At 29.4% G+C, this 25,066-nt stretch overlaps 1 protein-coding gene across 1 annotated transcript; it reads right to left on the bottom strand.

Moving 5' to 3' along the window:
• Positions 1-3,784: 3,784 nt before the first annotated feature.
• LOC132255065 (uncharacterized) lies at positions 3,785-24,875 on the bottom strand. Its single transcript, XM_059742700.1, has 2 exons — positions 24,776-24,875; positions 3,785-3,996 (listed from the first exon to the last, which is right to left on the bottom strand). The coding sequence occupies exons 1-2, from the start codon at positions 24,873-24,875 to the stop codon at positions 3,785-3,787; spliced, it is 312 nt and encodes a 103-aa protein (XP_059598683.1).
• Between the last annotated feature and the right edge of the window lie 191 nt (positions 24,876-25,066).

The raw sequence follows: 25,066 nt of genomic DNA, 5'->3' as shown, positions 1-25,066 counted from the left end.
ATAAATAACCTAGTAAGTAAGATAGTTACTGACCTATAGTATACCTTTAGATTAGATTTGATTTTGTTCATCAAGAACATACCATTAAATAACCTAGTCTGTGGGGTAGTTACCGACCTATAGTATACCATTAGATTAGATTTGATTTTGTAAAAGCCAAAAATTTTATATGCGTATCTAAAATAACTATAAAGAATTATTTATTCAAAACTTATGCTTTTTTTTATTCCTGTATTATATGATTTGGCATGGGGAAGTCATTTTCTCTTGATGCATAAACATTTCATTGGTTAAATAAAATTTGTAATCACAACTAATATGATACATCCTTATTTTACTTTTGCACAAATATGTACTTGATCTATACATGCTGCATACTTCCTCATTGGCCAGGTTTTTTGAGCTCACCCCCTTCTCTTGACCTTTTTGAGGTATTTTGACATCAGTAATGAGTGGGCTGGTTAAGTATAGGTTGAACAACCTATCATAAGTCTATTGAATATTTAATTCACTTTGATTAGTTCAATGGGAACATCTTTGGAGAGTTATTCTTAATCAGAAAGTTGTTTTTAGTATGCTTTGAATGTGTTCAAAGCAGCCAATTGAAAGATTAGCTATAATTTGTTTCATTTTGGTGTCATTCATGAGTTGAGTTTTATAACTTAATGTACGAAATGACAATGATGCCCTTGGCCTCGGATTTTAGGTGTACTCACATACAAAGTACTTTTGTCTTATATTTTAGGAAAAGAAATTTAGAAATGGTTTTGAAATATCTTTGATTTTTAATTTCTAGTTTGAGAAAGTAAATTTATCATTTTATAATCAAGTGCTTTGTTTTTTTTTTATTTTTTATAACTTTAATAATGTTTCTAAGCTTCCTAAAATTACTTTCAAAATGTAAAAGTTTCTATATATAATTAATGTAAATTTAATAATCAAGTATTCATTTGGATATATTTATTATTTTTGTTTTTAAAATCAGAAAATGATGGATGCTTTTATATTAAGATGCAATTTTTTTTAGGGATTTATATTAAAAAAAATAATGGTTTCCAAAGCTCTTTAAAAAAATTGAGTTATAAATAAAAAATAAAAAATTATCATCTCATTAAAATTTTTAAAGACATAAAATAAATATAAATATTTTATATAAAAGTTTCTAATTATAAAAGCAAATATATATATCCAATCCTTGACTAAGATATCACTTTTGGAAATCCCTCTTAACTGGCAGCAAGTTTATTTTTCCTATTAATATCACAACTTTTTTATTAATAGCAAATTGGCATGAGTTTTGGGCCCTCATCAGAGAGTTATTATAATTATTTTAATTAACATAATGATACATTCAATTATTAATATTTTGAATTAAAGGTTTTCATATCTTGAATACTATCAATTATGTACCAAATAAATACTTTAATTTCTTTAGCATAATATTTTTTGTAAATCAAGAAATCTTATATAAAATTTTAAATTAGATATTTCTTTATAAATTAAAGACATTTATTTATATATTGAATAATATCAAATAGTGAGGCCCCAATACAGGATAGGTATACTAACGAGCTACCAATGCTTTTTATTCGTTTTATCTTATTTATATAAATATTAATAATCCCCAGTTAAATTCAGATGTTATAAACAAGATAAAAAATATCATCTTCAAAATAATTTTTTTAATCAATAAAAATAAATATTTTTTAATCCAAATTTCATTTTAATTGTGTAAGTTTGAAAAGTATGATTTTTGAAAATGTATCAAGTTTATTTAAAAAAAAAAAAAAAAAGTAACATTGCTATTAAGCCAATTATGATAAACACACATATTTCATTCTATTTCTTCACCATTAGTAAACATATCAAAGGAATCAATTTCAGTCTTATTTTGTTTTTTTAATAATTTTGTAAGTACTTTAATAGAAATCTTGATTCTAAATTTGATTTCCTGTATTTCGTTTTCTTATCATTTTGATTATGTTTTGTTTTATTCTCTTTCCTAAAATGTTTAGTAAATATGTCATAATGTTTTTACATAAAATAAGTACATATAAAGTTTGTGATTCCCTCTTTATACCTTGCTTAATTTATGTCAATACAAATTACTATTCTTTGTAGAAATAAAATTAATGAAATTACTTGAAAAATATGCACGCTATTAAATTATTTGGCTTGATACTTAGGAGGGCATGTAATAGAATTTAAGTTCGTTGCTTAATGACTTAAAGTAACTTTAAACTAAATTATGTTTAAGTTATTAAATCATTAAATTGATTCACCAAAATCATTTTTAATTTTAAGTTATAATAGTATATACTTCACAAAATTCATTTAATGTGCTTAATAACCTCTAGATGAAGTCATTAAGTCAATAAGTTGGATTTATAAAACACTATCTTACTCTTTTGCTATATATTATGTACTTGGCTACCATGCCTAAATTGAAATAACTACTATAGTTAGCCAAGAATCATGCTTGAAATTCAACACAAATCTTAGATTACAATTTTTTATATATATAAAATTAATAAAAGAGAAAAAAAATACCAAATTTTTTTATTCTATCCTTGTGAATTAGTTTAGGGAATGATACAATAGGTTATTATCCGATACTAGTGATTCTTGGTAATTCTTTATCATTAGTTATTCTGGTCTTCCCTATCATTATTTCCCTCAAAACAAAGTTATAAAGAATAAAAATGGTTAAATAGCCAAATCTTAAACGAGTAATCAATCTCATTTATTTGATGGTTTTAGGAATTAGTTTTAAAAATGAAAAATTAGGTTTCAAATACAATTTTGAGTTATAGAACTCAAATTGATCGCGACAGGCAAAGGATCCCAAAACCCTAGGATCACTTTACTTAAAAAAACCATTGTTTTCTTTATTCTATACCTTAAGTTGGATTGTGGAAAGTCCCGAGCTTGAATCGATTGAATTAAAAATCAATATTTTAAAAAACCAGACCTAACAGAAAGAACTCCTACTAAGTGGGATGAAGAAACTAAAAGCTCTTGAGATTGAGATTATTGATATTATAAAAGTTTTATTTAATATAAAAAAAAACTTACATACACAAATCAAAATAAAGCTTTTACCAGCACTAATATTTTCTTGGCTTCCAATTGAAAATCATAAATGATTAAAAATATTTTTTGTTTACATTCTGAACCAATAGACTTAAAGTCATGTTAAACAAATGATACATGAATTTTTATAAATTTATTTGAATTGATTGATCAAAATATTTCAAAAATCAATATTAAAAATGATATATTTAAGCTATTGAGACTTTATTTTTTGTTGTTTATAATAATGAAAGGCCCTGATGGCTTTGGATTTTTATCTTGAAGGTGGTTATAAGAATAGTGCTCAATACTCATTATCTCGTTTTCCTTTTTTTCTTTTTCTTTTTTGAGCTATAAACTCTTTCATAATATAATTAAAACTATAAATAAAATTAAAAAATAATAATGTAAGAATGGTGGATTTTACACTTAATTTATTATTATTATTATTTATTATTGTATGCGAAATTACTTTTTATGTCTTTCACAGTTGAGGTTTTATTTATTATATTTCCTTCAAATGGATGGTCACAAATCATGGGTCTAACCCTTCAACATAATAGAAAACACACGTTTATTATAAGATGAATAATTTCATCGGTGAGTACAATAAGCCAACCATTACATTATGCAGAAATTAATGGGTCTAACCCTTCAACATAATACGAAGCCTAGGTTTATCATAAGATGCGTTCATGACCATGCAGCAAACTCAATGCTTATTCTCCAAATATTCCCATCTCTTCCTACAACTCGAACTACTCCTCGCCAGCGCTGTCTCCCATGCGATTTCTAGCCAAGATAGAGAGCGATTTTCGGTCTTACATTCGTTTATACTTTTAATGAGCTTCTGGTCTTCTTCTTCGGTCCATGGCCGTGCCTCCGACCCACTCGCTCGCTGTGATCTTTCCATTACGGATTTCCCTGCAGAGATGGACGAAATTAACCCAATAAAGCTGCTTCCATGAAATATACTACAAGAAAACAAATAAATAAATACAATGACTGTAGAAAAAAAAACAGGGAAGCCCTCCCCATTGAATAGCAAGCTGTGAAGAGAAGATTGAGACCTTGAAGAAACAACGTGCTTGTTATCCAATGCTTGGCTGAGCTTGCTTCATAGTGGTCATATGAGGAGGCAAATTTATAGAAAGAGAGTTGCCTTCAGTTGATCAGTTTGAGAAGATAAACTGAAGCAGCATCTCATAGGATCCGCCGGGAGTTGTAGAGGCAACGTTCTTTGTTCTAAGAGCATGGATTGAGGAGATAAACTGGCGCCAACGGACAGTCGCCTTTTGCTTTCTCAGTCCCTGAGATTAGTCAAGGAAAATGAGTCAAGACAAAATAATTTACAGTTTCTGATACAAAAGTTTGGTTCTAATAGGAGATCATAAGCTACCAATCGCTTGGGATTTGATCGGAAATTTGTACTATGAAATCTAATTCATTGTTCTCCGGTCAGATTGAGGAGATAAACTGACACCAACGGACATGGTTTTGAACATGCAGCTGCAGACATTTGAAAGAAAATCTTTGGTGGAACACAAGAGGGAATTTTTAATACTAAGACAAATTGTTACTTGCTGTATACGTACAATGTTTAAATGGTCGTAGAAATCAACAAGCTAAGACAAACTTTGAGGACTTGGTAATTTACATAATTTGTTTTTCATTTGGATTAGAATAGTTAGTATTGTTGAAAAGTTAAACTGGATTTAGAAACTTTCTAAATAATGGAATCAGATTTAGTTTCTAAAAATTGAGAGAATATTTTATTTTTGATTAGTTATTTTAGTTTCTATTTTTGACTTGTTGAATCATGGAAAGTTTCATATGTTATTATTAGAAGTTTCTATTTTGTCAAGTGTGAGTAACTATAAATAAGAGATTTTGGAGAGTGGTGGAATACAATAAAAGTTTATAATATAACACTGCTTCAAAGTTCAGAGATGACTCCACTATAAATAGCTCTACCAACGTTACACTTCTTTGCATAGATACGAAGAAGATGGTAGTTAATACCCTTGCATACATTGCACTCTTGGCTATGGCATTTAATCTTGCCTCTGCCTCCGATCCCAGTCCTCTTCAGCACTTCTGTGTAGCTGTTAACGATACAAACGCCACTGGTATAATAATCATGTCCTCTCTCTACTCTTCTTCTCCATTTGAGATTCATTCTCTAAACTATACATTGATCTTTCCAAGGCTGCGTTAGTCCTAATATATTTGTTGCTTTGCAGTGTCTGTGAATGGGAAATTCTGCCAAGATCCAAAGCTTGCGATCCCAAATGATTTCTCCTTTTAAGGGCTTCGTCTTCCGGGAAATACATCAAACCAACTTGGGTCCATGGTCACGGCACAGATACCTGGACTCAACACCCTTGGCGTTTCCCTGGCTCGGGTTGACTATGTGTCATATGGTCTCTCCTCAAAGTTTGTCTTAGCTTGTTGATTTCTACGACCATTTAGTCACTTAGATTTGTTTTTAGGATTTTTCTCCTAGTAATTAGTTATTATAAGTTGCATACTAGATTTGATCGAACATCACCTTGAATTGTTTCTCCACCTCGTAGCTCTCACCACACCTCAACACAGCATGTTTGAGTGTTTCATAATAATTTTTTTTGATATAAACTTATATTTATAACACACCCAAGTCATATTTAAGGACGCTAACCCATAAAATTTACTTCTAGCAAATAGTTTTCTATCTTTTAGTCATTGATTTTATATCATTTTACAACCATATTTATTGTTGTAACAAATATACAGTTGATTGGTGAATATTAATTCAGTCATAAGAGTTCAAAAGTATACCATGAAGGCCTTGTTAGAGAGAAGTAAACAGACAACTAATAAGAATACAACCAAACAAATCGACTCTAGGGTTACAACTAGGGCTCTTCTAAACGTACGCCAATTGAGGAGGATTAGTTTTCTAAACCTAATTCTCAATGTTGAGTACACGAGTATTTTGAAATTTATGAATGATTAAAAATACTTTGTTTTAAAAAAAAATTCTTAAACCAACCATCAACCCGATTCTCTTCATCCCAAATCCAATTTATTAAGGGTGGGACGAGGTAGCCGAAAAAACTCACCCTATTGTCATTCTAGAAAAGAGTAAGGGTAAATGGAAACAAAAGCATTAAACATGGAATTAAAATAAAATTAATTTTAAAATAATGATAATGATAATTGAAAAATGTAAATGAAGCAATGTCATACTTATTGGAACAAAACTAGAAGTCCATACTCATGTTTGTTAATTTGTACTTTTATAATTTTAAAAAAATTAAACTATAAAGGTATACAAATTTATTTGATTTAAAAACTTTTAAAAATAAAAAATTGAACACTTGTAACTCGTCCATGTCCTATACATAAACCATCGAAATTAGTAAAAGATTCTCGAAAAATGGATGAATTTTTCTTTCTTTTGATTTTTGTTTTTATAGATAAACAAACAGTTCTAATTTAGAACTGTCTAGAATATTTATGAATGAATATTTGTGTATTGTGTTATTTGCATGTGGTTCAATATCATGACCAAATTAGATAAATGAGTTTCATAGTTTAAGAAATACTATGATATCTATTTTATTTTTGTCTTTAACAATGCTCCATTTAGTTGTATGTGTCACATCCCAAGATCCACTTTAAGGTCATGATGATTATTTTACACTTCAAACTTAGAGACTCAACAAATGACTCAAACTAGTATCTAATATCAAGAGGCTATCAATTACTAAATTTAAATAAAAACATGGTACAATCCTCAAAATTGTTTGAAACATAGTACATCTTCACTAAAAATCAATTGTAATAAAATTAGTTGCAAAAGAAAATTTGTCTTAAGCTTGTTGTCCCCAACTATTGACTAGATGGTCTTCTGGGGTTGATCGAGGTTAGAGATTGATCATTGTGTTTATAAGACAAATTTCACCTCGCTTAGGTGCTTACAATACAAGTGATTGAGACTCAAAATGCAAATGACTCAAACAAGTATCTTATTTCAAGAAGTTATCAATTATTAAGTTACTGTATAAAATAAATAAAAGTATAGTACAATCCTCAAATTTGTCTCAAACATAGTACATCTTCACTAGAAATCAATTGTGATAAAATTAGCTATAAAAGAAAATTTGTCTTAAGTTTGTTGTCCTCAACCATTGACTAGATGGTCTTATGGGGTTGATCGAGGTTAGGGTTTGACTTTATGTCTTTCAAACAAATTTCACCCAGCTTAGGTGCTTACGATACAGGTGATTGTCTCCTAGGATATAACGATCACTTTCTTGTAATAGTAGCACTCCAAATTACGAGAAACAATGAATCACTTGGTGATTTGTACTCTCTTGAATACCGAAAAAAAAAAAACTTGAAGCTAAGAAGGACTTGAAAGTTTAAGAGACTAGATAGGAGAAAGAATGGAGAAAGCGGATGAATGAAAAAGTGAATCTGAAAAGACAAGGGGGGCGCTTATTTATAGATTTTGTTGGTGACTATTAGAAGAGATGTGTTTTTAAGACACTAGACAAATCCATTAAAGGGTTGTGTCGTAAGACACCAAACATACTCCTTTGGAAAAGGTTGTTTTTTTAAAACACTACAGACATCCTTTGAAACAAGTTGTGTCCATTATGAAACAACACGTCTTCCAAGAGAAAAAAAGTGTCCTAATTTTCATTCACCTATATATAAATTCTAACACTATATGCACTAAGAGCAAAGGTGGTAAGAGATATGTCCTTGTTGTTGTTGATGATTTCTCTAGGTTTTCTTTCATATGTTTTTTTAGGGAAATTTTTTAGACTATTGAGCATTTAAAGTCTTTGCGTACTAGAATTCAGGTGGAAAAAGGTCATCCAATTGTTAAGATTAGGAGTGATAGGGGAAGAGAGTTTGATAGTGTTGAAATTGATCACTTTTGTGAATTAGAGGAGTTAAACATAAATATTCAACCCTTAGAACTCCTCAACAAGATGGAGTACTTAAAATGAAGAATTGAGTTTTTCAAGAAATGACCAAAGTGATCTTCACATGCATGATTTTTTTGTATATTTTTGGGCTGAAGCTATTGACACAACTTGTTATATTGCCAATAGGGTTTTTCCTAGGTCTAGAATAGACACAACTTGTTATATTGCCAATAGGGTTTTTCCTAGGTCTAGAATAGATAAAACATGTTATGAATTGTGGTTAGGGAGAAAATTTAATCTTAAGGATTTTACAACTTTTGGCAGTGAGTGTTACATTTTCATGAATAGGGAAAACCTAGGCAAATTTGATTCTAATTCCAATTTAGAAAATTTTCTAGGCTATTCCACTAGGAGTAAAGCCTATAGGGCATATAACTAGAATACCAAGTTCATTTAGGAATCCTATAATGCAGACATTGATGACACAAGGGGATTCTAAGAAAGATGATAACTCTTATGATTTAACCTAGGAATCCATTAGATATATTCCTAAAATAGTGGATGAGAGTATGGAAATCCTTGAAAGTATTCCTGAAAAGGTGGTTGGCCCCAACATAGATGAACAACCACTTGACATTACTAAGTCAAGTGAAGTGAAAGAAGGAGGCTTTATCTAGAGTACCTAAAAATCACCCTATCTCAAATGTAATAGGAAACATGGATGACTCCATGGTTACAAGGAGGCTTAATCTAGACAAAACGAGATAAGTTTTTTTTTGCCATACCTCTCAATTAGAGCTAAAAAATGTGGAAGAAGCTTTAGAATATGAATTTTGGACTATTGCATCACAGGAAGAATTAAATTAGTTTGTTAGGAATGATGTGTGGTACTTAGTCCCTAAGCTTATTTGTATGAAGAGTTTGCCAAGGAGATTAGTATTAAAAGAATGGAAGATTTTACTATATTTGGGTTGTAGAATTGGAAAGTCATAGCTTCTTTTTCCCTTGGAGGTTGGTTAAAGAGACAATATTTAGCTTTGAGAAAGGATTTTTAAGTAATTGATTTTTTAGAGATTGAAAGCTCTTTTTAAGCTTAATATAGTTTTTATATTTATTTAATTAATTTTATTAAAAAAGATTATGACTTCAATCATAAAACTCTTTTTTAACTTATATACATGAAGTTATTTCATATTCAAGAAAAAATTTTAAATATCAACTAATGCTTTGAAACTTATCACTTTGTTTTCAAGAAAGTTTTTGAAAAAAAAAAAAGAAAAGAAAAGAAAAAGAAAACTATTCTAAATAAGGCCAAAATTAATACGAGAGAAATAAAATAGAAACTAGATTGAAGGTAAAACAAAAAACGAATTCAAATTCAACAAAAACTTTTTATATACCTCACAACATTTATTTTGAAGGAAAATAAAAAACTAGTACAAATTCACTAGTTTTTTTTTTTTTTTTTTTTTTTTTTTTTTTTTTTTTTTAAATATAGCTTACCATATGGTTTTCACAAACATAATGAAACTTTGAAAATAAAATATGAAATTTTAAATAATTTTTATTATATTTGGTAATACAAAACAAATAAAAAAAAACCGATTTTTTTTTTTTTTTGGCTTTTGGCTAATGCTTTCCAAATGAAATGAAACACTTAAAAATAATCAATTATAGGTATATATAAATGATATGGAAACCCAAAGAAACCGATAATAGGTAGTTTTAACATATTCATTTATAAGCACAAATGAGAGGTGATTTTTTAGATTACCCCTTGAAGAAACAATGAGATTGATATCCAATGCTTGGCTGAGCTTGCTTCATAATGGCCATATGAGGAGGGAAATTTATAAAGAGAGTTGCCCATGATCCGTTTGAGGAGATAAACGAAAGCCATCTCATTGAGGACACATGCCTTTATGTTAGTTTGAGTTCGAAATTTTATCATTGGAGACAGTGGGTCCGCCACGAGTTGCAGCAACTTTCTTTGTTTTAAGAGCATGGACTTGGTCAGATTGAGGAGATAAACTCACGTCAACCGACATGAAGCTACAAAACTTTAGAAATAAAGTCTTTGGTGGACCACCACACGAGGGAATTTTTAATAGGAGTTGCGTTCTCAGGTTAGATCGAGGAGATAAACTGACACCAACGGACATACTTTAATCACATATACAATTTGAAAAGACACCTTGATCTTCCAAACTTGATTTCACTTTTCAATCATACAAGGTTGATAAAGTTGAAAAGTCAAAATGTAGACTATATAAAATCATCAGACATCGATTTCAATCCCACATTTTCTTTCACTCTTTTTCTTCCGTTTGTATCCGACATCCTACTCGTCTGTTTGCATCTGACATCCTGCTCGTCTGTTTGCATCTGACATCCTACTCGTCTGTTTGCATCCGACATCCTACTCATCCGTCTCATGAATTCCCCTTTAATTTCCTCAATATGGGCAAAAAGATTTTGGTCCTAACACAGCTGCCAAACTAAGCTTTTTCGGAAAAAAATATCATTCTTGATTTATTTTTAAAATATTCATCGGGGACTAATTATGTTCATGCCATATTAGCATATTACTATATCATTTTTCTTCTTTTTTTTCATGACAAAACCATAATTAGTGATTGTGATTTTAGCTCTGATATTGAAACCATATTTACTGATTGTGGTTTTATTATAAAAATAATAATAAAATAAAGTTAAAAGATTATTACTATAAATATTTTTAAAAATAATCTAGATGTAAAATATTTTTTTTTAAAAATCGACTATTTTTTTTTTCTTCATAAACTCCCTAACACAAATTCTCACAAAATTATTCCTTTTCCTAAAAAGAAAATTAAATATTGATCAATTGTGTATAAATACAAGAAAAGAGAATAGGAATGCATACTAGCTATGAAGTCATGCATTCAATGGATTTTCATAAGGGGAGATTATATAATTATGCACCAATTTTTATTTTTTATTTTTTATTTTTAGTTTGAATTTTAACCTTCGAAGTAAAAAATAAACTAATAAATATGCATTGAAAACTACCCTCTAATCCTCCTTCCCTCTTACCAACTATCACAATTTTTTCTTTTTTCTTTCTTTTTATTTTTTTACTTTGATAAAGTGTTGCCTTTTATTTTATTTTATTTTTTTATAAAAAAATTAACATGTGACAATCAACCATGTCATATGATTTTTTTCCCTCATTTATAACATGTTCACTTTTTTTTGCCTTTTTTCTCAACGTGTTGGTTTCATAAAATCTTTTTAATTTCAATCTTTTTCATTATGTCATTTTTTTTTATATTTATTGATTTTAATTATTTATGAATCCACTCTAATGGTATGATGATTATTTTAATTACACTTCAAACCCTGAGGTTCAAAATACTAATGACTCAAACAAGTATCTTATATCAAGAAGTTATCCGTTACCAAATTTTTATTGAAAGTAACTAAAAACATACTACAATTCTCATAACTCAACTTTATAAATAAAAAGTTTAAGTAGTAATTACTCATGTTTACTCAAGTAATTACTTTTGAGAAGTGATATGACAATATTTTCTTTCAAAAAGGATGATGAGAAAGACAATAAAATAAAAAATTGTGTGAAAAATTATACTGTCCCTTTACCCTCCTTTTTGGTGGGCAGGGAAAGAAAGTATAAAAGTAAATTTTATTTGGTTCCCATCAAGAAAAGCATAGCTGGAAAGGAAAAAAAAAAGGAAATTGAAAATTTATATATATAGATTTGGTTCTTGGAAAATTTGAGGGAAAATGTAAGGGAAAGAAAATAAGCAGGAAACGTGAAAAAAAATATAAAAAATAGATTTAAAGTCAATAAATCATTTTTATATGCTTTTTTAAACCCATTTTACTTATTTTCCTTTATTATATAAAGATTAAATGATTTTAAAATATATAAATTTCTAACTGATTTTAATTATATTTGATTTTTTTTTCATAATAAAACCAATCAGAAGAAAATCATTTTCCTTAGTATTTTTTTTTCCTTTTTAGTATTTTCCAGAAATCAAACATAGCCTTCATTTTTTGTATAGGAGGAAAAAGATGAAAATTAAAATTTAAATGTAAGAAAAATACTTCAAGTTTAAATTTATTTCTTTCGTGGTTATACTTTTCTTTCCTTCTAATTCTCTCTATTTTTTGTTTTTTTTTTTTTTAATTTTCCCTCAAACTTTACAAGATTTAAAAGAAGTCTTATATTCTATTTATATCACAAGTACTAGAGGAAAGTAACAAATAATAATAAGAAATCCAAAATCTTTTGTTTAGTTTATCATGAAAAATATGATAAAAAAATCAAATACAATAAAATTTATTTAAAAATTTATGCATTTTCCAATTCTTTATTCTTTATACATAGAAAAAAAAAAAAAAAACCAAATCTGAAAAAACTTTAAATTATTCTCTTTCTTTTATATAAGACAAGATTGATCAAGTCCTATGAAGGCTCCATACTATAGTCATCACTCTGCCAACTACCATCTACTCAAGACATTTTCAAGCAACAACAACACTTGGTGACAACAATGAATATGATGATCCTTGCCCAACTTGTCTCACCTAAGATTTGATGAATTGAATGGGTGACTAAGCTCACCCTCACCATAAACCAAAGAAATCGCACACGTGCTGAAAATTAAACATTGAAATTGAAAACATAACTAAAGATGTAAGATTACAAGTACACTTAGAGGAAATAAAGTTCTTCTTCTTTATTTATCACATTCTCCTACTCTTAAATTGTTCTACTTAATGCTTCTCTTTTCTCTACTACCTTCATAGCTAGCCATTTATAGAATGTGGAGCGATGTTGAGGAGTTGTCAACTTGGAGGCAAATGGAATCTTTCTTCCTTGAACAACTTACTATATGAGGTGACTTCCTAAGATTGCCAAGTGTCATGCATGCTATGGTAGTTGGGGCTTTGATGAAAACTTTGAATCATTTCCCGAGGCATTGACAATGGTCATAGAAAGCTTTGCTCAAAGAGGAATGAGAGATGAAGGGTGAGAATGGGAAGAAGTGATCGAGATTTGGTGATTTAAAGTTCAAGTCTCCACTAAGGAGAAGAGATGTAGAGTGAGAAATGAAGAAATAGATATTTAGGAGGGTTGTGAGGCTGCTTGGGCTATAAAAAGTATAAAATAAAATAAAATAAAGCTTAAAACTATAATTAGTTGCTAGGCTCTCAGCCTAGCAAGCCTAATAGCCTAACCATTAAGCCTACCAGGATGAACATTTTTTGCATTCTTTTATGGTTTTTGAAAGGGAATTAGTGGGGTATCAAGTCATCTTCCTTCTAAGGTTATTAACAATTCCAAATTGCTCCATTTAAGCCACCTTTTGCTACGTTTCCTTGAAAAACTCATAAAATTATCAAGACACTTTATATTGAGAAAACATGATATATTGAGTGCTATTGTGCATGCAATGCCATGAGTTTGCATAATTTAATTGTAATAAATAATGAGCAATTTTACACTAATCAAATCAAATTGAAACTCTCATTCAAAGGCCCACAAACTAGATATTTCAAGATATTGAACCAATGTTTGATTCAATTTCATCAATTGAAGAAGTGCAAAGAAGAAAGTTGTTGAAAATTCTCAAGGAATGTAAAAAAAAATGGAATGAATGGAAAAATTAATTTAGGTGTTTTGGATGAAGAACTATATGAAAAATGGATGAAAGCAAGAGATAAATTGAAATTTCATCATGGTAAAAGGAACAAGAGGAGAAAGTTCAAGCCAAATAAGAGACAAGTTCCTATTTTTGGCTCCATCACCCTACTCAATCCCAAAATTGGTCATAAGTTTAAGGTGAAAGACCATTGCCTCAAGTTCCTTAGAGAGCAAGTGAGGCCATAGAAGGAAACTTACTATCTTGTTGATGGAGAGATTCCAAATGGATGATGCATTTTCCTTTATCCAGTAGGTAAAATTAGGTTTAGGTTGTTTTTTTGGTTATTGTTTTTGTTTTTATTTCTTTTTCATTTATTCATGTTTAGGTATTTCTAGTTTATTTCTCCCTTAAGACTTTTAGGATTTGAATTGTTATGCTTTGTTTTCTTGTCTTTTTTTTTTTCTTATTTAGAATATTTTGATAATTTTTATTTCTTGGTAGTTTTATGATATTGTTTCCTAGATGATTGGCTGATACAGGATTTGGTTTTCTAACCTGCCATTCTGATTCTATGATCGTGAGGTAACACTTACCCTATTCTTTTCACTTGTTCTACACATTGGGGACATTGTGTAATTTAGGTTGAGGGAGGAAGGTATATTAGCCCTTTTTTTTTTCAAAAGTTTGCATGCTATCTTTGGTTAGTTAATGTGATTCTTGATTTGCCTTAGTGACTCATGGTTTATTTTGCATGAGAATGCTTTAAGTAGCATTATTTCTTTAGAATTTGAGAATAGATACAATTAAAGCAAGAGTATTAATTTGCTTACCTTTTCTTCATATACCTTCAAGTGTAAAAATAGTTAGGTTGAATCATTGGGATACCTCCAATTTTTCTTTGATGGTTATTTTCTATTTATGACTCAAAGTACACACAACGCACGAATACCCTTATGGTATATTGATTAAGATAATTTTTTTTAGCTTAAAAGGAGTTGTTCTTAAGCAACAAGATGATGAAATAATATATATATATATATATATAAATTGTTGAATTTATCAGCATTATGCTTGATCTTAACAGAACCAGTCTCAACGAGAACTACTTCATAAAATTTTCTTGTTTTTAAAAGATCACTAGAGGGATAGTGAAAATTTTTATGAAAAGCTTTTGCTACAATCTCTCTGGGGTTTTCAGAGAAAAAATCTCTCTCAATAACCAAAAGAGGTTGGTTTAAATCCTTTTGCCAATATCTTGATTTTGCTGAAAGAGGTGTGGGGTTGGCAGCCACCACAATTTGTTTACTTGAAAAAGAAGAACTTGTTGTTAATTCCTTTTGAGAGGGATTAGCCATAGTAACCTGCTTAAAGGTTTGAGACCTTGAGATATATATATATATATATTATCCGAGGGGGTAATGGCCTTATGTCTTCAAGCCTTGGTGCTCTAAACCAACTAGTTAGGAGTTATCGGTATCTTGCTCGTTACACAACACAAGCTAAACTCATTTTAGAATAAATAAATAAATAAATAAATAAATGTTTGGGAAATTCGATCTTGTTCTATATTGAGCTAGGGTGAGAACTTGAGGGGTAAGTGGCTTATAAAGCTTCTCAATACCTGGTACCTTGGGTGAAAACTTGAGCGTTTATGGTAGATCCCTATTGAACCATATAAAAAGAGATTTCCTAAACTAGGAAAGAAAATTCAAAATAAATTTTCTTCCCTCTTTAACTTAAAGAATGATGAAATTTGAGTTTAAGAAAAAGTCTTAAGAAGAATACTACGAAGGGACACAAAAATTAAGCACATGAGGTTTAGGTGGAAAAAACCAATCAAGAGAAAATCAAGAGACACTAAGGGGAATGCTAAACATGGATGTGCATTTATTTATACAAAGATAAAGTGAGAAAACTAAGAAATTGCATATCTTGTGTCATCTTGCTCAATTCTAGGAAATTTGACTACTTAGGTATCTTGTGTGTGAAACATGTTATGTCGAGTCACTATGGTTTCATGAATCTCATTACATATTTTTCATTCTTTTTGTACTCTTTTCATTTTCTAGGGACTAGCAAAGTTTAAGTTGATAGGGAACGATTGGAGCCAAAATATGTGCTCTAATGGCACATATTTGATATGATTTGTGCACCAAAAGACACTCAAATAACCTAACTTGACCTAAATTGAATTTGAGGCCCTAGTCATGAGTTTAACTTGTATTTTGGAGATTTATCTCAGGTTAAAGGGAAGAAAATGGTGCAATTTGAATCATTTAAAATTTTTAAAGATCAAGAAAGGGTTAAATGAGGAAATAAGTGAGTCAAGACTCATGGACCATGAGGAAAGGAAAGAAGATGATATCATGAGTTTGGAATATGAGATAAACCATTATAGAGTAAGAAATAAGGCAGGAAAACATGGGACAACAAATTATGAGCTCCATAACAGATATTGAATATAGTTTGAATGAATGTAATTAGGATATTAACTTCATGCAGTGTTTGTTTCCAGCTCAAGTTTGCAAATCATTAGAATCTAGTAACTGTTTTATATGGTTCTTGTCTCAAGTTTGGAGAGTCTTGTAAGTTCGAATTATGACATAAATGGCCAAAATACAGTAAATGTTTTCCATGATTTTCATTGTCTTGATAATTTCTATTCATATAATCTAATGAAATGACACTGACAGTAAAACTCAAAAGCGAAACTCTAGGATCTTAAATTGATATCTATAACAAAAGGTTTAAAAGCACCTAATCTAGCCTTCCCAACAAGTTATGCAGTGTGAATTTGTGATTTAATGTTTGAATCCATTGTATGTTTAAGAAGTCTGCATCACAGTTACTAATCCAATGAAAGTGAAAAATTCTATGCAAAATGGAAAAGGAATAGGATACTGAATCGATGCTTCACTCTGGTTTTGAGATTCATTTGTGTCCTTTCTTTTCTTAGCTGGGGACTGCTTCAACTTGTGTTTCCCTTTAGTACTTGGCTGAAAGACAGTTGATTTGAAAGACTAGTACCAATCATGGAGATTGATAAGATCACCATGCTCCTGAGCCAGGGTATACCTACATCAACAAATGGAAAAAGTTATAACTTCCGGGTATTATTTAAAGAGGTTAAAAAACAACACCAAGTGGTTGTTCCACATTGCTTGTCGTTGGACTATTGTAAGAATATTCTAATTAGTGCTAAAATGTGTCCTTAAAGAGGGTTAGTCCACCTAGAACTTCTGAAGCGTGAAACCCAGCTAGATTATTTCTTTTTTTTATTATTATTATTATTATTAATTTAGTTCTTTTACTTAGTTTCACTTCATTCACATATTATTTTTCATTTTAAGATTTAAACAAAAACAATTAATTTATTTTAGTATTGACAATTTCCATAATCCCTAAGGAAGATACCCGAAGTACTACAAAAGTCGTAGTGACTCTTTCTTTAGTTTTTCTTTACTAGAGTTGCCATGGAAAAAGGCTAAGTATTTTGGTACAATAGAGAAGTTCAGTTAAGAAATTGGTGCCATTGTCGGGGATTGGCAATCGTCATAACTAGGATATAGTGCATTACTTTGTTTAGTTCTTTTAATTTTGTTTTTTTCTTATATATATTTTTCCTTTATTTTATGCTAGGTTGGGAAAGAAATCTTTCAGGTAGACTTCAAAGAACAACTGAGAAATCTCAACTAAATATGGAGGACATTGAAGAGTCCAACAACAACAACAACAGGCCTCGACCACCTATGTAGGACCAAAAAACTATGAGAGAGTTTCTAAATCCTCCCAAGTTGAGCACACCATCGTGTTTTATGCTACCTCCAAATGATGATCATGTTACCATTTGGCCTCACGTGGTATCTCAATTACCCAATATTAGGGGGACAGAAAATGAAAACCCATACTCTCACATCAAGGAATTTGAGGACATCGTTTCAATTTTTTGAGAAGCCAACACTTCTTTGGATATCTATCGCATGAAGCTATTCTCCTTGTTAATGAAGGATAACGCTAAGACTTAGTTAAATAGTCTTAAATCGTATATCATCGGAAATTGGGGTGATCTATAATTAATGATTCTACAAAAATTCTTTCCAGCACATAGGATTAATGCATTGAAAAAGGAGATCTCAAATTTCAAGGCTATGAAGGATGAGAATTTTTTTGCTTGCTAAGAAATATTCAAGGAGATGGTTGCAAGATGCCCTCATCACGGATTTGACAACTAGATACTAGTATCGTATTTCTATGAAGGGATGTCACCATTAATGAAACAACTTCTTGAGACTATGTGTGAAGGAGATTTCATGAATAAAAACCCCGATGAAGCATTTCAATTCCTTGATTATGTTGCTGAGGTATCTAGAAGTTGGGAAGAACCAATTGTCAAGGAACCACCTAGAGATAGAACAATGAACAGGGTAAAAGCTAGTAGAGTGTATGTATTACCAAAGGATTTAGATGTTTAAGCATATATTACCATTATTATAAGGAAGTTAGATGATTTGGAGGATTGCACTGAGTAGAAAACAACCTCTTTTGATCAAGTGGGTGCAGCAAACTTTTTGTGCATGTGACAATTTTATCAAGTATGAAGTATGAATGCTTTATTTTAAGATATGGTAATTTAAAGTTGAGGTTTTTTTAGATTTGCCTTTTTTTTCTTGGAACTTGTAAACTTTTTTATTTCCCTATTGAAGTTCTTGAAAATTGCATTTTGTATCATACCAAATCTATAATTTTAAACTTCTCAAATGTGTTATAGGCTTTAATGGGAGACCCAAGAAGAAGAATTCAACTTGATCTTCTGGGGTTCCACAAAATCCTTCTTTGTAGTTGGTGCAGAAATAGTAGTAAAGCGATATTACCATCTATGCATGACACTTCAATTCTGTAAGTATTTCCTCACTTTGTTGGGTGGAAGATGTTTTGATTTGCCAAGCTCCTTTGTTTCATGATTTTCGGGTCTGAGTTGTCATTCCCTTGTCTTACCTAGAAAAACAAGACGACTAAACAATGTAAAATCTTCTTTAAAAAATGGAGATAAAAGACTAGTTTTTTTTTTTTCCCCTTTTTATTCATCAATTTGCTTGCTGAATTTCTTGTTAGTTAAAAATTTCTAAAGTTACAAGTAATAAAATGAAAATCCAAGATTGTACCTCCAACCATGGCAATCAGATTCACACAAAATAGAGATTAGTTGGTTAGTCCTTACAAGACCTTATGTCCATGCATCGTTGGAACTCACAGACTTATTCTTGCAAACCAAAGACCTTTTATCCCACTTCAGGAATTAATATTGCATATCTTTTTTTTTTTTTTCTCTTTTTCTCATCAAAGAAGACTTAAGGTAGTTTTCACACCTAGTAATATGTCTCATGTTTGCAGACATGGGTGGTTACTTCATAAGAGATATGACCTCACATTTAATTTATTTTAGGGAAAATAATATTTAAATGAGCCACAATTTTTTTAAAAAAATTATTTTATTTAATTTTATTAAAATGTAAATTTGTTTCCAACATTTCTCCTACTTGGCCTATAAAAATTACTTAATATGTATTAATTAAATTAATACATAACATATTTTTCCCTAAATCCTTATACTTAATCAAAAGACTTTAAAGCACATGAATCATGGCAGTAAGTCCTCTAAAAACGAGTATTACTTTTCATGTATTACAATGTAACTTTCTCTTTTGAATAAGAGCAATATGTGAGTCATTCCTTTATGAATGAGTTTCCAAAATTCTCATTCTGGGTCTACTTAACATTCATAACATGCATATTGTTGTGCTCTAAACTTTATGTATACAACCAAATGAGAAGACAGAATTGAAATAATTGGAGTTTTCATATCGACCAAAAATGTGATAAAACACAAAGGGTGTCTCAATTACCTTAAATTTACAAAACAAAATTGAGTCCCATATGCTCAACATGTTCCCTATTAGCCTTAGGTGGAAATCCTTTCATCAAAGGATTCGCAATCATCAATCCAGTACTAATATGCTCAATAGCCACCTTGTTTGACTTAACATGTTCCCTAATAGCTAAGTACTTTATGTTAATGTGTTTACTATGACTTTCACTCTTATTATTTTTAACTAAAAACACTCCAATAGAGTTATCACAATGAATCCTCAATGGCTTAGAAATTGAGTCAACAACCTAAAGCCCTGAAATAAAAATCCTGAACCAAATAGCCTGTGATATTGCTTCAAAACATGAAACAAATTATGCTTTTATGGTCGAAGTAGCAACCAATGTTTGCTTTGCACTTCTCCATGAAATGGCCCTTCTAGCTAATAAGAAGACATATCCAGATGTCAACTTTCTAGAATCAAGACAACCAACAAAGTCAGAATCTGAATATCCAACTACATCCAAATGATCAAATCGCATGTATGTAAGCTTGTAATCCCTAGTCCCCTTAAGGTATCGCATGACTTTCTTTGCAGCTTTCTAGTGATCCAGACCTGGATTACTTTGATATCTACTAACATTCCAATTGCATAAGAAATTTCAGGCCTTGTACAAACCTAAGCATACATTAAGCTCCCAATTGTAGAAACATAAGGAATGTTTTTCATCTCTTTCTTCTACAAAAATATTCTCAAGGGCACGAAGAATGTGAGAAATACTTACATTCCTCGTTCCCTTCCAATTCTCCATTTATTTAAAGTTTTTTTTTTTAAAAAAAAAAATTGGATCTCATATGGCTTGGATATTGTTTAAATAATCTCATTATAATTAGGGGATATTGAATGGATGCCCAGAAAAATCAAAATCCAAAAATACTTAAAAATTAGTGAAGGTACGAAGAATGTGGGGAATCCTCACATTCCTCGTACCCTCCTAATTCTCCACTTCTTTAAAGTTTAATTTTTTTTTTTTTTTTGGATCTCATATGACTTGGATATTATTTAAATAATCTCATTATAATTAGAGAGTGTTTAGTGGATGCCCAGAAAAATTAAAATCCAAAAATACTTACAAATTAGCAAAGGTATGCAGAATGTGACGAATCCTCACATTCTTCGGGCCCTCCCAATTCTCCACTTCTTTGAAGTTTAATAAATTTTTTGGGGATCTCATATGATTGGGATATTTTTTAGATAGGTTCATTGCACTTTAGGGGGTGTTCAATTGATGCCTAGAAAAATCAAAAATCCAAAAATACTAAAAAATTTGCAAGGGTAAGGAGAATGTGAGGATCCTCACATTCTCCGTACCCTTCCAATTCTCCACTTCTTTGACGTTTAATTTTTTTGGGGGGGATCTCATATGACTTGGATATTATTTAAATAATCTCATTACAATTATGGGGTATTCAGTGGATGCCCAAAAAAATCAAAATCCAAAAATACTTAAAAATTAGTAAGGGTACGAAGAATACAAAGAATCCTCACATTCTTCGTACCCTGCCATTTCTCCACTTTGAAGTTTTAATTTTTTTTTTGGGATCTCATATGACTTGGATATTATTTAAATAATCTCATTATAATTAGGGAGTGTTCAGTGGATGCCCAAAAAAATCAAAATCCAAAAAAACTTAAAAATTAGCAAGGGTACGAAAAATGTGAGGAATTCTCATATTTTTGCCATCAGTAATGAGTGGGCTGGTTAAGTATAGGTTGAACAACCTATCATAAGTCTATTGAATATTTAATTCACTTTGATTAGTTCAATGGGAACATCTTTGGAGAGTTATTCTTAATCAGAAAGTTGTTTTTAGTATGCTTTGAATGTGTTCAAAGCAGCCAATTGAAAGATTAGCTATAATTTGTTTCATTTTGGTGTCATTCATGAGTTGAGTTTTATAACTTAATGTACGAAATGACAATGATGCCCTTGGCCTCGGATTTTAGGTGTACTCACATACAAAGTACTTTTGTCTTATATTTTAGGAAAAGAAATTTAGAAATGGTTTTGAAATATCTTTGATTTTTAATTTCTAGTTTGAGAAAGTAAATTTATCATTTTATAATCAAGTGATTTGTTTTTTTTTTTTTTTTTATAACTTTAATAATGTTTCTAAGCTTCCTAAAATTACTTTCAAAATGTAAAAGTTTCTATATATAATTAATGTAAATTTAATAATCAAGTATTCATTTGGATATATTTATTATTTTTGTTTTTAAAATCAGAAAATGATGGATGCTTTTATATTAAGATGCAATTTTTTTTAGGGATTTATATTAAAAAAAAAATAATGGTTTCCAAAGCTCTTTAAAAAAATTGAGTTATCCAAAAAAAAAAAAAAAAATTATCATCTCATTAAAATTTTTAAAGACATAAAATAAATATAAATATTTTATATAAAAGTTTCTAATTATAAAAGCAAAATATATATATATATATATATATATATATATATATATATATATATATATATATATATATATATATCCAATCCTTCACTAAGATATCACTTTTGGAAATCCCTCTTAACTGGCAGCAAGTTTATTTTTCCTATTAATATCACAACTTTTTTATTAATAGCAAATTGGCATGAGTTTTGGGCCCTCATCAGAGAGTTATTATAATTATTTTAATTAACATAATGATACATTCAATTATTAATATTTTGAATTAAAGGTTTTCATATCTTGAATACTATCAATTATGTACCAAATAAATACTTTAATTTCTTTAGCATAATATTTTTTGTAAATCAAGAAATCTTATATAAAATTTTAAATTAGATATTTCTTTATAAATTAAAGACATTTATTTATATATTGAATAATATCAAATAGTGAGGCCCCAATATAGGATAGGTATACTAACGAGCTACCAATGCTTTTTATTCGTTTTATCTTATTTATATAAATATTAATAATCCTCAGTTAAATTCAGATGTTATAAACAAGATAAAAAATATCATCTTCAAAATAATTTTTTTAATCAATAAAAATAAATATTTTTTAATCCAAATTTCATTTTAATTGTGTAAGTTTGAAAAGTATGATTTTTGAAAATGTATCAAGTTTATTTAAAAAAAAAAAAAAAGTAACATTGCTATTAAGCCAATTATGATAAACACACATATTTCATTCTATTTCTTCACCATTAGTAAACATATCAAAGGAATCAATTTCAGTCTTATTTTGTTTTTTTAATAATTTTGTAAGTACTTTAATAGAAATCTTGATTCTAAATTTGATTTCCTATATTTCGTTTTCTTATCATTTTGATTATGTTTTGTTTTATTCTCTTTCCTAAAATGTTTAGTAAATATGTCATAATGTTTTTACATAAAATAAGTACATATAAAGTTTGTGATTCCCTCTTTATACCTTGCTTAATTTATGTCAATACAAATTACTATTCTTTGTAGAAATAAAATTAATGAAATTACTTGAAAAATATGCACGCTATTAAATTATTTGGCTTGATACTTAGGAGGGCATGTAATAGAATTTAAGTTCGTTGCTTAATGACTTAAAGTAACTTTAAACTAAATTATGTTTAAGTTATTAAATCATTAAATTGATTCACCAAAATCATTTTTAATTTTAAGTTATAATAGTATATACTTCACAAAATTCATTTAATGTGCTTAATAACCTCTAGATGAAGTCAATAAGTCAATAAGTTGGATTTATAAAACACTATCTTACTCTTTTGCTATATATTATGTACTTGGCTACCATGCCTAAATTGAAATAACTACTATAGTTAGCCAAGAATCATGCTTGAAATTCAACACAAATCTTAGATTACAATTTTTTATATATATAAAATTAATAAAAGAGAAAAAAAATACCAAATTTTTTTATTCTATCCTTGTGAGTTAGTTTAGGGAATGATACAATAGGTTATTATCCGATACTAGTGATTCTTGGTAATTCTTGATCATTAGTTATTCTGGTCTTCCCTATCATTATTTCCCTCAAAACAAAGTTATAAAGAATAAAAATGGTTAAATAGCCAAATCTTAAACGAGTAATCAATCTCATTTATTTGATGGTTTTAGGAATTAGTTTTAAAAATGAAAAATTAGGTTTCAAATACAATTTTAAGTTATAGAACTCAAATTGATCGCAACAGGCAAAGGATCCCAAAACCCTAGGATCACTTTACTTAAAAAAACCATTGTTTTCTTTATTCTATACCTTAAGTTGGATTGTGGAAAGTCCCGAGCTTGAATCGATTGAATTAAAAATCAATATTTTAAAAAACCAGACCTAACAGAAAGGACTCCTACTAAGTGGGATGAAGAAACTAAAAGCTCTTGAGATTGAGATTATTGATATTATAAAAGTTTTATTTAATATAAAAAAAAACTTACATACACAAATCAAAATAAAGCTTTTACAGCACTAATATTTTCTTGGCTTCCAATTGAAAATCATAAATGATTAAAAATATTTTTTGTTTACATTCTGAACCAATAGACTTAAAGTCATGTTAAACAAATGATACATGAAATTTTATAAATTTATTTGAATTGATTGATCAAAATATTTCAAAAATCAATATTAAAAATGATATATTTAAGCTATTGAGACTTTATTTTTTGTTGTTTATAATAATGAAAGGCCCTGATGGCTTTGGATTTTTATCTTGAAGGTGGTTATAAGAATAGTGCTCAATACTCATTATCTCGTTTTCCCTTTTTTCTTTTTCTTTTTTGAGCTATAAACTCTTTCATAATATAATTAAAACTATAAATAAAATTAAAAAATAATAATGTAAGAATGGTGGATTTTACACTTAATTTATTATTATTATTATTTATTATTGTATGCGAAATTACTTTTTATGTCTTTCACAGTTGAGGTTTTATTTATTATATTTCCTTCAAATGGATGGTCACAAATCATGGGTCTAACCCTTCAACATAATAGAAAACACACGTTTATTATAAGATGAATAATTTCATCGGTGAGTACAATAAGCCAACCATTACATTATGCAGAAATTAATGGGTCTAACCCTTCAACATAATACGAAGCCTAGGTTTATCATAAGATGCGTTCATGACCATGCAGCAAACTCAATGCTTATTCTCCAAATATTCCCATCTCTTCCTACAACTCGAACTACTCCTCGCCAGCGCTGTCTCCCATGCGATTTCTAGCCAAGATAGAGAGCGATTTTTGGTCTTACATTCGGTTTTCCATTCGTTTATACTTCTAATGAGCTTCTGGTCTTCTTCTTCGGTCCATGGCCGTGCCTCCGACCCACTCGCTCGCTGTGATCTTTCCATTACGGATTTCCCTGCAGAGATGGACGAAATTAACCCAATAAAGCTGCTTCCATGAAATATACTACAAGAAAACAAATAAATAAATACAATGACTGTAGAAAAAAAAAACAGGGAAGCCCTCCCCATTGAATAGCAAGCTGTGAAGAGAAGATTGAGACGTTGAAGAAACAACGTGCTTGTTATCCAATGCT

Source organism: Vitis vinifera, chromosome 14 (assembly GCF_030704535.1).
Source record: "Vitis vinifera cultivar Pinot Noir 40024 chromosome 14, ASM3070453v1".
Lineage (NCBI taxonomy): Eukaryota > Viridiplantae > Streptophyta > Magnoliopsida > Vitales > Vitaceae > Vitis > Vitis vinifera.
The sequence above is the reverse complement of the archived record's forward strand: the minus strand, read 5'-3'. Positions and strand labels throughout refer to the sequence as shown.